General features: G+C 38.1%; 1 protein-coding gene across 4 annotated transcripts in view; it reads right to left on the bottom strand.

Annotated features, from left to right (window-relative positions):
* The window catches only part of LOC139469750 (pro-neuregulin-1, membrane-bound isoform-like), a 152,057-nt gene that overhangs the window by 81,566 nt on the left and 55,360 nt on the right, over positions 1 to 15,131 (bottom strand). The window contains exon 1 of one of the 4 annotated variants that reach the window (XM_071252027.1): positions 8,891 to 9,163. The exons of the other annotated variants lie outside the window; for them this stretch is intronic. Coding sequence (XP_071108128.1) covers positions 8,891 to 8,903 — 13 coding nt within the window. The 5' untranslated portion in view covers positions 8,904 to 9,163. Of the gene's footprint in view, positions 1 to 8,890; positions 9,164 to 15,131 lie in introns of those variants that run through there. 4 annotated transcript variants of the gene reach the window in all.

Raw genomic sequence — 15,131 nt, 5'->3', positions numbered from 1 at the left:
AAGAAACATGTGGGTAAAATATAAATTGAATCCCAATATATATTGTGGATATCCAATAAAAAAACATACCCATGAGTAAAATACCCAAATAACGGAAAGCTTATCTAGACACCGTGCACTGTATCGTACTGAAGCATCTGATTGGTTGTGACATGTACTTGATAACCTTTGCAAGGACACTGGTCAGTACTCCCAGAGCCTGCCCTGTCCTATTAGACAGCAGGAGATTGGACAGCCAGGTGATTGGGCGGCCAGGTGATTGGGCGGCCAGGTGAAAAGCCAGGTCTTGTAAACACACCACGAAACATCAAACCTTTCTGCATATTTGTTCCTCAATATGAATTAGAAACCTAGAGACCTTGTACAACAACTATAAAAAAATCATTTTGTAGGTTTTATTATAAAGTAAGGGCGTTGTAACGACTCATTTCTACATAAATATGTAAACTGCTTGGTGATGACAGTGTGAATATAAAAACACGCAATCAGACAAACATAAATGAGCTCCTTAAGTTCCTCTTCCCGTTTTTTTCCATAAAGTCATCACTTTTGACAGGGTTCATGAAGGTGAAGATAATCTCCTTTCATGAAAGAATTTACTGTAAATGTATTAGGCTGTTAATGTAACTCAATATCTGTAAACCAAATCCAAACTATTCCACTATTCCTAGACACAGAAAGCAGTAGGCCAACATCTAGTTTTTGAAATGAACATATTCTATCGACAAAAACAGTTGTTAAAATTATAGTTATGAAACATAATAAAAAGAGACTCGCTTCCCTGATACTGCAATAATCTAGACTTGGCACGTATTATAGACTTGCAAGGGCTGTATTGGATATATTTAGTTCAGGGTCTGTATTACAGACCAGGGACACAGGATCAACAAGCCCTGAAAAGGCGTGTTGATTCTACTTTCAGAATCAACAGATTCGAGCAATTTCTCCACCATAAAACCATGTTATAGCTGATATATCATTTCTGTATAATTTTGCATGAAGACCATATCTTCCCAAGGCAACTGATTGTGAAAGTCCAGTTTCCACCCTTGCCCACCTAGGCTACAATTTCTGGGCTTGATCGTAGCACCACCTGTGGCTATTACAAGTTATGTCCTTCTATGTTCCTCCTGTTGACCAATCAGATTCCATCTCATATGTTACATCCATTTGCTTCAAACAAAATGGCGACAACCAGTGAAGATGATCTGATCAATACCGTATTTTCTTGAGTATAGTGCGCACCCATGTATAATGCGCACCCCCCTCTAATGGATTCAATATTTTGGAGAAAAAAAAATTCGATTACCAAGGGCAGACATTTTTCTACACCGTACCCCTTTAGCGAAGTCCAGCAATCAAGACCAATGTTGTAATAAAACAGGTGTTACTTTGAGAATATTAGTGTTAAACAAAAAACAAATCTCTCCTTTCTTGTGCGTGAAGGTGTGAAGATCAACCTGGTGAAGCTGGTCAAGCACCATGCAACAGAGTGTCTGTGTGTCTGTGTGTCTGGCTTCCTCCGTGTCACTGTCCACTGGGACCACGTTCCACCAACTGATCTTAGCGCTACCATTATCCTAAGTCTATATGTTACATTTTGAGAATAACAACAGTTGTAGAACAGGGGTTGTGGAACACGTAAGGGGTGCTCATGGCCTCTATTCCCTTGCTGAATCTTTCAGTCAAGGACGACATGGTGACAGAGAGATACTCTCATTTGCACATTTCTCAATCAACCTGTCTCTCATTTCCTATCAAAGCTGTCTCTCTTTCTCAATCAACCTTATCTCACACATTCTCTCTGAATCTTCTCCCTACCAGGTGAGGTGTATCATATCTTGTTTTCATATCTGACAAAGTGATACGAGATTGAACCAAAGCATCACTCATTATGTTGCCAACACTTTTCCTAATTGACAAATATGTTTTACTACACCTTTATTTGCAAGTGTGTGAGGAAAAACCATCATTTTCATTCCCTTTCACAACTTTGCCAACAATATGTCAAAACCAATCTCAGTATCATCAGAGAGTCCCAAGAGGTTAATCAACCTTGCAGTTTTTATAGACCTGGTTGAACCACCGTCAGAATGCTCTTCTATACCCCATGCATGACTATTATAGCAATGGTTTTGACAAATATGTGATAAATGTGAGCTTTTCATAATATTTTTTGAAGCATGCGATGTTTGTAAGCACAAAACACTCCGCTCCTTGATGAGCAGGACTGATACGAGAGATAGCGCAGCCACCATCACAAGATGGTGCTATCAAGACTCCTCACATCAGCTTCAACATAATCAGGAGGGTCATAAGACAACAGTTTACTGATCACAGGCCTAGATGATACCTGGTTAAAAAGAACATTGTGTTGTGGACTTTCAACGATCCCATGAAGTAATCCATGCTGAGTTGGTTGACTGAATTCCTTGTATTCACTGTCATTAGGAAACAGGAGTGGGTGAGTGCCAAGATGTGTCACAGGGTGCACGATGTCTGTGGGGGTTGGGACTTGAAGGGTTGGGAGTGGTGTATTTGGGGGTCAGGGAGTGGTGTATTTTGGGGTCAGTGAGCGATGTATTTGGGGGTTAGGGAGTGGTGCATTTAGGGGTTAGGGAGTGGTGTATTTAGGGGTCAGGGAGTGGTGTATTGGGGGTCAGGGTTTGGTGTATTTAGGGGTTAGGGAGTGGTGTATTTGGGGGTCAGGGAGTGGTTTATTTGCTGGGCTGGGGTGGGGACTGGGGTGGGAGTGGGGGTGGGGGTGGGGTTGGGGTTGGGGTTGGGGTTGGGGTTGGGTCTGGGTTTGGTGCTGTGGTTGGGGCTGGGGATGGGGCTGGGGATGGGGCTGGGGTGGGGGCTGGGGGCTGGGGCTAGGGTGGGGACTGGGGTGGGAGTGGGGGTGAAGGTGGGGTGGGGGTGGGGTTGGGGTTGGGTCTTGGTTTGGTGCTGTGGTTGGGGCTGGGGATGGGGCTGGGGATGGGGCTGGGGTTGGGTTGGGGTTGGGGTTGGGGTTCGGGTTGGGGTTGGTGCTGGGTTTGGGTTTGGGTTTGGGGTTGGGGTTGGGGTTGGGGTGGGAGTGGGTTGGGTCTGGGTTTGGTGCTGTGGTTGGGGCTGGGGATGGGGCTGGGGATGGGGCTGTGGTTGGAGCTGGGGCTGGGGCTGGGGATGGGACTGGGGTGGGGAATGGGGTGGGTTTGGTGGATGTTCCTTGAGGCTGTCAGGAGGTACAGGCATGTATAGTCAGATGAGGATGGGCATGTTTCACAGCAGCATTGACCTGAGGCAAACAGGAAGCTAAAATATGAGTACATAGAGACATATTTGTTCCTCCAAGGACTGATATACATATAGTGCAATGCACCTTTGGTAAACATCCTCAATCATCCCAAGAACATAAACAGGTTTTTCAGTGAATAGTGCAAAAACATACTGCATAGACATTCCAAATTAAAACCAAGTTTCAAAGCAATTACAAAATAATTATATTGAATTTAAATGACAGTCTCTCTCAAGAAACAGGGTATTGAATCCAACTATTCAAGGAAAACTCACTTGCTAAGACTCAAGAACATGCGTTTTATCATAGTTAACATCATCTGACATACTAAAACTACCATCTGCACATGTCAAAACCATTTCAACCTTGTTTCAAATAATCAACAAATAAAGTTTGGAATCAATTGATATTGCTAGGCAATGTCAATGCTTCCAAAACTGTTAGTATCTTGTACTTAGGAAATGAACATGGCAAAGCTTTTGGCCGTACCGTGTTCTGTGATAAAAAGCCATAATAAGACATGCAGGAAAACAAACACGACTTCAATTAAACAACTTAATTCATTCTCTCTGGAAGTAGCTTTTTCTTCTTGTAGCCGTGTCAACACAGGTGAACAAGATCAATTTCAGAAACAAGACAAAAGGATTGGTAAATAAGTGATCACTCAATTGTAATTAATTTCTAATTGATACTACTGTCTCTTCTGTTTCAGTGATCATTCAGAGAAAGTAACATGTTTCTTTGATCACGCTGATTAGTCAGTTTGCGCAAGTAATCAGTATTGGCACGCCCCCCAAAACAACTTTTCGGAGCTACAAAAGAAAAGAACATTCCAAAGGAAAAAACAACTTAATTATGATAGCACTAAAGCACCAAAACTGTTGCTCCTTCTAAAAAACTATGTTTGACTTTTCAGTCCACAATTCCAAAATAACCCCATTACTCTAGGGTCATCATCATCATCATCATCATCATCATCATCATCATCATCAGTGTTTGACAATGTTACAAAAAACAGTATTCTGACACATTCTCACAGTAAATTTTTCTTGGTATATTGTGAAAACTAACGTTGATATCAAGAGAAAACCGTAAGTTTGCATTCAAATGACCCCCATCACATGATAACGATAAACATCAACATAAGATTTTTTTTATTAAAACACTATATATATATATACCACTCAAAAGAAGTTAAAGAATTAAAGAACAACACATTCTTTTATACAACTTTAGTTATATGAAAAATCAGCAAATCAACAAAAAAAACAAGCAAAATTTGTCCGAACCTACCCATGTCAAAGTGACCTACCTTCAATGTAAATTTATTCTGAATCTAAACTCATCACAATACCTAATGCAAAGGAGTACTTTCATTTGACTGAGTCAGGTGGTTAGTCAAGGTCACATGACTACGTAGGTACTCCAGCTAGGTAGACACGGACACCAGTCCGCCCTATATGCATTCACTGGCAGCAATAAACCACAGTTCATTGATGATTGATAGACACAAGCTCTGACAACCTGTGCTATCAAATCAATGAATACAAAATGCTGGGGACCGGGTTATCTTTGGATTGGGTTATCATCGTTCACAGTGACCTAAAATCAATCTTGGTAATTTGGGTTAAGCAAACAGTAATAGCAGATCAAATTTTTTTTCACCATGATAATGACATGGTTATGTATTTCGCATTCACAATTTTAGAATATTCTATCTTCATTAATAAGAATATTTGTAATGCAGATGAAACTGTAACCATAATTATAACACTTGCATGTTTAAGGGATCAATTATTTGCATTTTATAACTAAACAATCATGCAATTCGTCCAGTGAAAAAATTCACAGCCAAAACCTCTAATGCAGGTGGGATATTTTTACAGGTATATATGTAATGCAAAAAACATGTTTAACAAAGGTGGAAATTTTCCTTGTAGAAACATAGTGTCACATAAATTGCAGAAACTTGAATCTTCAGTTAACTTAAATTTTTATTTTAGACAAACCGTCTAGACTGAACCGTAATATGTGGTTTAGAAAGCACTATTCAGCATTATCCTCCCGATATTCAATACAAAGTAAACTGAGAAACCATATGCTTGATATTTACTTAAAAAACATATTGCATCTAAAATTGACATAACATCAATCAAACTCAAGAACAGCATTAAGTGTTGTTCAAATAAACAAATTCCTTCAATAAAACCCTCAATATTTCAGACAGCCATAGACAAGACCCACAAATGCATATTCATGAAGATTCTGTATTGTTTCAGAACCATGTACCACATCTTGCATAAATGCAAAACCCAAATCTTGTATTAATAAACACAAAACCGAAAAGGTATAGCTTTCTATTACACTACCAAACTAGGCCACCTATACAGAACTCATTGAATGACACAGCGGCAGACACTTTCGTGCACTTGTCTTGTTGACATACCTGGCTAAATAGGCCAAGTGGGATCTCAGGTCCACAGAACATGCTTCCCTCTGTGTACACACACACATCTACAAGCCATGACTATATGTGGCAATATGCCCTACCAACAGCCTTGGCAAGAAAAACTGTACGATACGTTTCAGTTTGCGATCACAATGCAACTTGACATGGATCAGTATCTGACAAATGCAGCACAATTGCATTGTGGGTATTCAAGGGAACAGTGAAGACCAATCTTCTTATTTAAAAAATTCAATTTGCATATTTTTTTTCAACCTCTTAATCTTTTTCACTTATGCAATGTATTTTCATTATTCAAAATGAAACAATGCATTTAAGAACAATAATTCTTTTTTCTTTCTCCTGGCATAAAACAATTCGTTTCATTGGTAACTAAATGAGACCTCAAGTAGTTTGTGAAAGTCTTGATTATATGAAGAATCTACAGGAACCCATGATCGGTGAATGTCTCGTTAATCTACAGAAACCCATGTTCGGTGAATGTCTCGTTAATCTACAGAAACCCATGATCGGTGAATGTCTCGTTTATCTACAGAAACCCACAATTGATGAATATGTTGATAACATTTTTTTTAGCATGTGAAAGCCCTCAATTTCACAATTAGTTTTTCTCATGAAGTTTTTTACTTTCTTTAACACTAGCAATTGTCTATCATATTATAACAAATGAACCAATTCCATTAAAAAATTACTAAATATTATACATAAGGTAAAACAGCGTGAATTTACACATGAATTTTCATCTCCATGAAGTCATTCTTTAAAACAAGATCTAAATATGCTCTGATTCATGTTTGCAGTTACAGACAAATATTAGCCAATCAAAGTACCAGTACATCTCCAGGGCAGTAATTATTTAGTCATGCTGATCACTTGACAGTTTCTTTGAGATCTACTTTAAACCTCGCCACCCACACATAGCCTATTCTATGCCCAAGGGCCAAATGAAACAGTTCTTATCAGTCCACAGGGTCTATGTGTGATACAGACTATACTTAGACACCCAGCATGAATGAACTTGTACACACGCCGACACAGGCCAACAGGACACTTAACACCTACATGGTATATGCTATTGTCCTAAACACCCACATGGTGGATACTATTGTCCTAAACACAAACATGGTAGATACTATTGTCCTAAACACCTACATGGTAGATACTATTGTCTTAAACACCTACATGGTAGATACTATTGTTCTAAACACCTACATGGTAGATACTATTGTCTTAAACACCTACATGGTAGATACTATTGTCTTAAACACCTACATGGTAGATACTATTGTCTTAAACACCTACATGGTAGATACTATTGTCCTAAACACCCACATGGTGGATACTATTGTCTTAAACACCTACATGGTAGATACTATTGTCCTAAACATCCACATGGTAGATACTATTGTCCTAAACACCTACATCATAGACTTCACTCATATGTGCACAATATAGCCCCGACCCCTGGGTCTGCAACAGTTCTGCATCAATGATCTCATGTATCAAAACACATAGGTAATTACATTACTTGAAATTATTTAACGTTTTTTCACTTTAAAAAAATAAATATTTCACTTGAATATTATTTTACAAAATGTATTATCCTTAAAAAAATGTGCACATGAACGAACTGAATATTAAATATGTGCATAATTCTAACCCAGATCTTCATGGGTCAAATAAATATGTATATAAAAAAGAGAAGGTAAAAAATTCATGAAATTACCTTGTCAATTTTATCATGACTATAAAGGGTAGATAAAGAATGAATATTCTAAAATGCCTTCAATACAATCAAATAAAAATATCAAAGGAATATCTCCCAGATTCCATTCCTCTTTCAGTTGCAAATATGACTTTTACAGCCAACCGGTTGATGGTAAAACTGGCACCAGTTGAGGCTGAAGCTGATGGGTCGTGAAGAACATGCTGAATCAATCAATGGGCAGCAATTCATTCTGCCATATCGGTGACACATCCAGGAACAATGTCTTGCATGGATGCACATAACTGCTGACAAAGTTCAAAAATCTGAAATATTCATGAAATGGAATCCCATTTGGACTGTTTTCCAGGTCTCTTTCTTCAAGCTTGGACAACTTCTGATTTTGAAGATTATTTTAGAGATTGGACTGATGCCGTTCTTGATAGACCAATCACTTTGTGTAACAAAGCTGTGTATATTAAAGTGAAGTCCTAATGTTAATGTGTGTTTGGGAGAGTAATACTGATGGCTTGTTAATGAGAGAAATCTATATCAATGACATATGATACTCATCTATCAAAACTGATCATGTTGAAGTCAAATATGATATTGAAAGAATGCACAATACATTACCAGACCGTTATGACGTTAATCTGCTTGAAATATGCACAGTGTCAATTCAAGAACTGACATTGCACACTCATATCATATAGCTAAGGATGCAGATATGTAATATGTAATGCAGGTCTTTATTAAGGAACTTGATTCAGCTTGCACCAGATGCATGTTGACATGAAAACCTGGTTGCACCAGACAAAACCAGGTTGCACTCAAAATTTATCAAAGATAAAATATAGATCCATAAACTGGTCTAAATAGGTCAAGTCTCGCATCTCTGATGACTCTGTCACATGTCATGAATTACACTAAACACAGGGATTAGTGATGTAGTACGGTAAATAAACCATAGAGGTATTGATTGTGTTCGAAGTTTCGGACAAGTAAGGGTTAGTCAGAAAAAAAGTGAATATTTTTTACATGAACTTGGTGCATGTGGACTTAAATATTAGGTTGCATTTTCAACAAGAGGTTACACTGGTGCATGTTTTATACAGTTAAATCGAGCCCTTGAATGTTTGACGTGTTTTTACATGAAGAAACAGGCAAATGATACCATCCATATATAACACTGATATAATTTCAGAGAGAGAAGCCTACCTGAAACAGCCATGTCACATAACATGACATTTACCACTAAAACTATCTTCACCATTTAGAAAGATGTCATCTGATATTGACATTAAATAAAGCAGACAAGATGGCTCAAGTCGTAGGAGGTAGACTATTTGCGCAGCCTACACGGTCTTTGCACAGCCTTCGCCTACATATGAAGTTTCAACACCTGATATGTTTTTTCAAAATGACACATCTAACTCACACTTCTTTGTCATCTTGTATCAGTTGAAGCTTTCTCCATGTACAATCCCTTGGCAAGATACTACATGACTTCACATCATCAGAGATCAGCATCAGCAACAATTGTCTTGTTCCTCCTCCAAGTCACTGATGAGATGGGAAGCTAAGATAAAGACAACCTAATGCACCATGTCTCCAGCATCATGGTCTCGCAACGTGTTTCCATGTAAACTTGTAAGCAGTTACAACCCTGTTGTTGACAGCCTTGAAACTGACATGACATATTTCAACACATCCACTCCCCATCCTGTCAAGCCGGTTGGGAGTTGCTCGTTTAGCTGCAGGTAATATGCAATTTACCTGTCATTTCTCCCATACCTGTGATAACTCGTAAACACCTGAGCACCGGAGACTCTGCCTGTGTACTGCAGCTTACTTGCAACGCTGATTTGACTTTCATATGGTTGACAATAACGCTATAATTACATTTTTGCTGTTTGTATAACATATAATGATTTCATGAGAATCTTTTCATCTATTATGGCCTGTAAACAAACCTTCTTTTCTTAAATGATTTTCAAACAGTATTTGCAAAGGTATGGCTTATATTCTTTTCTCGTATTCTTTTATGAAGATTACAAGAATGTTATTTTTGTATCGTTTGGTTTGAAATATGAGCATAGTTAACATTTAGTTTGAAAGCCTAGTTATATTTTTTCTTGGCTTAATGGCTTTAAGAGTGAGTGAGTTAAAATTAGACTCTACAACAGAGTTTAATATCATCTTTCTATTTACAAATGACCTTCACAGAGCCAGCACACAAACATCCCCTTCAGGTGCGCAATCCAGTTTTTTTAAAATATTTTTAATTCTTCCCTAAAGGTGACAGTGTATCTTCTTAAAAAATAAATTTCTGATACATAGACGATATCGTTATCATTCTTCAAAGAGACCTGGCTGAATTTAATTTGTTTCAGAACCATACAGAACCCAAAAATATAACAAAAACAAATGAAAAGCTAAGTAGAATGGAGGTACAAATCTCCACTTGTTCATGTAACATGTCTCCAAAAGGTTGGATTTGTTGGGTACTTAAATGACCTTATTTATCAAATACAAACCTACATGAAAAGATTCCAAAGATTTAGAAAGAATAGCAACAAATCAAATGTCATTTTAAACAGGAAATGCTCACAAAAACTGCTGGACAATTGATTGTACCAGTAATCTCCTTCTATCCCCTTCTGTTGGTAAAGCTAACAAAAAGATACAGGTAATGGCAACTCTAATTCAGGCTTCAAAACTACAATAAATGACCCAGGAAACAAAGCCACAGAGTCTCATAAAAAAAAATCCATGAAAAAATAATTGTCAATCTGATACTTATTTTTTTCAGCCAAAATTCATGTTGCACTGGCAATCAAATATTTTTACCACTTTGATAGTTGTAAGTATACCCCTATCTGTTTCTAGCAAATTCTTGAGACATCACATCAATTGTCAAACACTTTCTGTTAGATATACAACTCTCTTCCTATATGGAAACTCATTTCTTGTTGCAAATTTCAAAGAACATTCATACCTCGACTATAATTATTAATGATTGATCACTAGGAATACAATTTACCCTGAGTGTAATGCTTCAATGAACTATATTGTACTCTCTGAAAGAATACAATCACAGAACACCTCATAAAAATTACAGACATCAACTCAATTAAACTGAACCATATTCTTGAATTGATGGTCTGAATAAATTCCTTAAAGAAATTACGAGAATTTAAAGAACTTGTAATATGGTCCCAAAAAATTCAAATGTGAAAACATCCGAAAATCATTTAGACAGAAACCATTTATCATACTTGTGAGACTACTTACTGACTTGTAACTGACGTTTATGTCAAAACACATCAAACAACAAAGATGTCTCCCAAAGCGAAATAAATGCCCATCTATCAACATGAATCTTATATCAACAAATCAAATTCTATCAACTGTTGCAGCTATGTTTTCAACCATTTGCCCACCTCTGGTTTGAGGAAAAGCAACAAAGAAACACCAACAAACACTTTGCAGCCTGTTGCTAGCATTGTACACACAAAGTATATCAATTCCACGATCAAGATGGTCGCCAGCTAGTTGAGCCAACACTTAACCCTTGATAAGATTTGCTGATATGGTTTCTGAGAAACAGCAGGTACGCCTGGTCTGGGGAGAAAGGCAGAGGCTACATTGGACTGCAACATCACTTCTGAGAGAAGCTGGAACAGTGGGATAAAACCAAGGCAAGCTGCAGTAGCTGTGATAGCCTTGCCACAAGGCTTCACTGTAGGAAAGACCCATGTCATTCAGGATATTGTATCTTGGTAATTAGCAAGTTTAGAGAAATTGACAATGATGCCAACCTTTCAAAAGAAGAAAATAAGTGAGTGAGTGATCAAGTGAGTTTTTTTGTTTGTTTGTTGTTTAACGCCGCACTCAGCCATACTCCAGCTCTATGAATGCAGTCTGTAAATAATCGAGTCTGGACCAGACAATCCAGTGATTGACAACATGAGCATCGATCTACGCAATTGGGATCGATGATATGCATCAGCCAAGTCAGCGAGCCTGACCACTCGATCCCGTTAGTCGCCTCTTACGACAAGCATAGTCGCCAGCAAGCATGGGTTGCTGACGACCTATTCTATCCTGGATCTTCATGGGCCTGAGTAAGTGAGTGAGTGATCGAGAGTGAGTAAGTGATCAAGTGAGTGATTGAGAGTGATTGAGAGAGTGAGTGATCAAGTGAGTGAGTGATCGAGAGAGTGATCGAGTGAGTGAGTGATAGAGTGAGTGAGTGAGTCAATACCACTTGATCACTGCCAATGGTAGAAGACCAATTCATACTCAAAACTACCACCAATTCGTATTGTGAATATTTAATGACATATACTGGTACAGTCACTCATGACAAAGAAACTCTAAAATGCCAAATGTGCCTAATATCTTGAATATTAAGTTTCTAATGGTTATTGCTATTTACAGCATCCTTATCATAAGGCCCCATGAGTGTGAGCACTGTGTTATAATGAGGTAGGACGGGACTCATACCTGTGCCAACAACAAAGGCTCTTTATCAAAAAGAATTTGAACAATTTGAAGAATGTTAAACCTAAGATATATTTGTTGCCAATTGCCATTAAAAGTAATACAAGTTTTCAGCGTTTTTTTTTCTCATTCTTAAATTTCATGTCACATTGTCAACATCCTAAATTTAATCTCATATCAAATAAGTCTTGTTAAAGCATGTTTTATGTTTATTGGCATGTTGAGTATGCGCCTAATGCAATGGTCATATATATTGATAATTTTTTTACTGCTTTTTAACACTCTGAATTTTGTTTTATCTAAACTATCAGAAATAATTGAAACATGTCTAATGTTTGACTACAGATCACGTTCAATGTATTTTCTTTAATGGTGACAAATAAAGAAGCAAATCCCAAAATAAAGTGTCAAAACTCACAGATAAGACTGAGGTAAGACATTCTTTAAATGTTTAACATGTACACACAGTCACACCACTTGAGTCCTACAAATGACGCCCCTTTCTTCTTATCGAGTACCCATAGAGTCTATGTCCTTGTGGTCTTAAAAACACCTACGCCTACTATGCTAACCATGCTGAATTATCTGACAGGTATGCATAATACAGAAATATCAGGACATGTATTTGAAGATTGTAAATGCCACAAGCAATTTAACACAGTGAATGGCCATAGTTCTCAATGAGACTGTCACTGATAAAATCATTCAGGTATGAGTCACATGACCTCCCAGTATAACAACGGTGCAGAGTGGGCGTAGAAGAGGATTGGACACACCCACCATTGACAGACACCGCATGGGGATTTCGGGTGTGATTGAATAACAAGGTCATGTTCACTAAAAGATCACGTGAAATAAATTCCTTAAATGTTTTAACTTTCAGGTAAGGTTTAATGACTTGTCAATGGAGACCCAAGCCAGGTTATTTTAAGACTGCACATTTACGTATGATGTTTTCTTCTTTGTTGTCGAACACTGACGGGAATATTCAAGCTATATGATAGTGGCCTGTGGATAATCTTTGAAGGGATAAACCAGGGATTGATATAATGAGCACCAACCCTTGCGATAAGAGGTTGCTGGGTCCAATTCTAACCAGAATCCTTAGGAAGACACCTGATGCAACTCATTTTATTTCTGTATTTCAGCTGAAAATGAAACGTGATTATGTGGTTTTGTGTTTATGTTTTCCTGCTAACAAACTGCTGACCTATTGTATTCATGTATCGGTAGGGTCAGATCGGAACTTGCAAGTTCGCTTCAGCTTTGCAACCAATTTAAGACAAAAATAAAATTGTCCAAAACATGTTTGACGAATTAAGTCACTAATGCCGAACAATCAAAGTTAATCACCTATCGTTATCTGAGCTCTGAATCCTATCAATCAAACCAGCATAGAGTGACAGCGATACAAAAAACACATCTTATTTAAAACCCCTAATTACAGAACATTTGGTGTTGGCACTCAAACTGAAATGTGGGAATAAATCCCTTCATCGGTGCACATTTTATCACCAACTGTCACTTGAGGAATGTGTGGAACTGACGCGTGCTCATGTCAAGACTTTCATAACACTCCTGATCTATGGAACCATGTAATTCAAGAAATCAGAAACGTCACAGATTGGATAATATTCTGGACCAGCTACAGTGATCATAAATCCACACTCAATCTAACTGGGGGGACATAAACTAGTGGAACGGTTCTTGGTGAAGGAAATCCATTAATGCAGCATCTGTCTGGCAGGAAAAAATGACATCAAATACATATGTAATCAAGCAGGGCTGATTCACTCTATCAATTAACCTTCGAATGTTCATTGTAGGTTTTTGAAAATTAAATCTTTCAGAGTGAAATTCACCCAAAGAAAGTTAAATTAGATTAAAAAATACAAATTACCGTCATCAATATCTGAAGAAAATCATTCCAGCTGTGATTGGTCCATGGGGACTCAAAGTCCTATTATGTTTCTTTCTCTCTCCACGCTAGTGGAACAGTTGACGAAAATGAGGATTGGATGTCTACAATGTGTTACCTGGCTGATTGTGCCACCATAACCCTAAAGTATGGATCACTGTTCATGCTATCAACCACTGGTTTGCCTGGCCAAGATTTGGGTTTTGGTGAGTGAATATGGTTTAATGCTGCTTTTAGCAATATTCCATCAATATGGTAAGGAATAACAGAAACATGTTTCACTCATTGTACCAATGATATACGGGGTAATATACGTGAACCATGACACAACAAGTTGACAATTCTTTTAGCTATGCCCGTTTGCGCTTAGACGGAACCCAGTAAAAAATGTCCATGAGATGGGCACGACTCGCTATTCAGCTTGTCCTGGAATAACACAAGTTGGTCACGAATGAAAACAATCATAACATCAAACTCACGCACAGACTGCGAAAAGGGAGACAATTCAGGTCTAGTTTGTTGATTGTCCCATAATCAGGCTGCTGTGTATTATCTTTCCATGATCTTGCAGACAAAAACAAGCCACTGGAAGGCAGCATGTAAGAATCCAATCATTTCAATGATACTGAAATATTCATTGTGCGACCAGATTGATTTGTAGAGATACAAGCAGAGAAAGAACCATTATGTCTGCCGTATGAATTATCAATACTCGCGATGAGTGTACGTCAACCATGAGGGTGAAATCCTACAAAACTCCACACATCCAACACCATGAAGTTCCCTGAATCTAACTATGACACCATAGTTGGACAGACAATGGGCAGGAGATTCCGATCATCATCAATATTTCATGTTGTACTTGCATGGTTCCATGCAAAGAGGTACCATTAAATTGTGCTGATGCAGCAGTTCTGTGCTGGGATTCCATCACTGACTACCTTGACCTTCATCGTAAACTGGGGCAGGTAGTGTAGCCTTGTGGGGAGAGTGCTTGCTCGTCATGTTAAACACCCAGATTTGATTCCTCACATGGGTAATAATATCAAAAATAAGCACTTTTTATATTAACCTATTCTGAGCCTGATTCCCCTCATGAATACTACTACTACTACTACTACTACTACTGATGATGATGATGATGATGATGATGATGATGATGATGATGTAATGCCAAATTCACACCCTAAATCATGGCACATTCTTATTACCCCGGTCAGTGGATCGATCTGTGCCTGATTTTCATTCTCAGCTC

Source organism: Haliotis cracherodii, unplaced genomic scaffold (genome assembly GCF_022045235.1).
Source record: "Haliotis cracherodii isolate W230 unplaced genomic scaffold, xgHalCrac1.p SCAF_2, whole genome shotgun sequence".
NCBI classification, from domain to species: domain Eukaryota; kingdom Metazoa; phylum Mollusca; class Gastropoda; order Lepetellida; family Haliotidae; genus Haliotis; species Haliotis cracherodii.
Note: the sequence above shows the minus strand (reverse complement) of the source record. Positions and strands in the feature narration are given on the sequence as shown.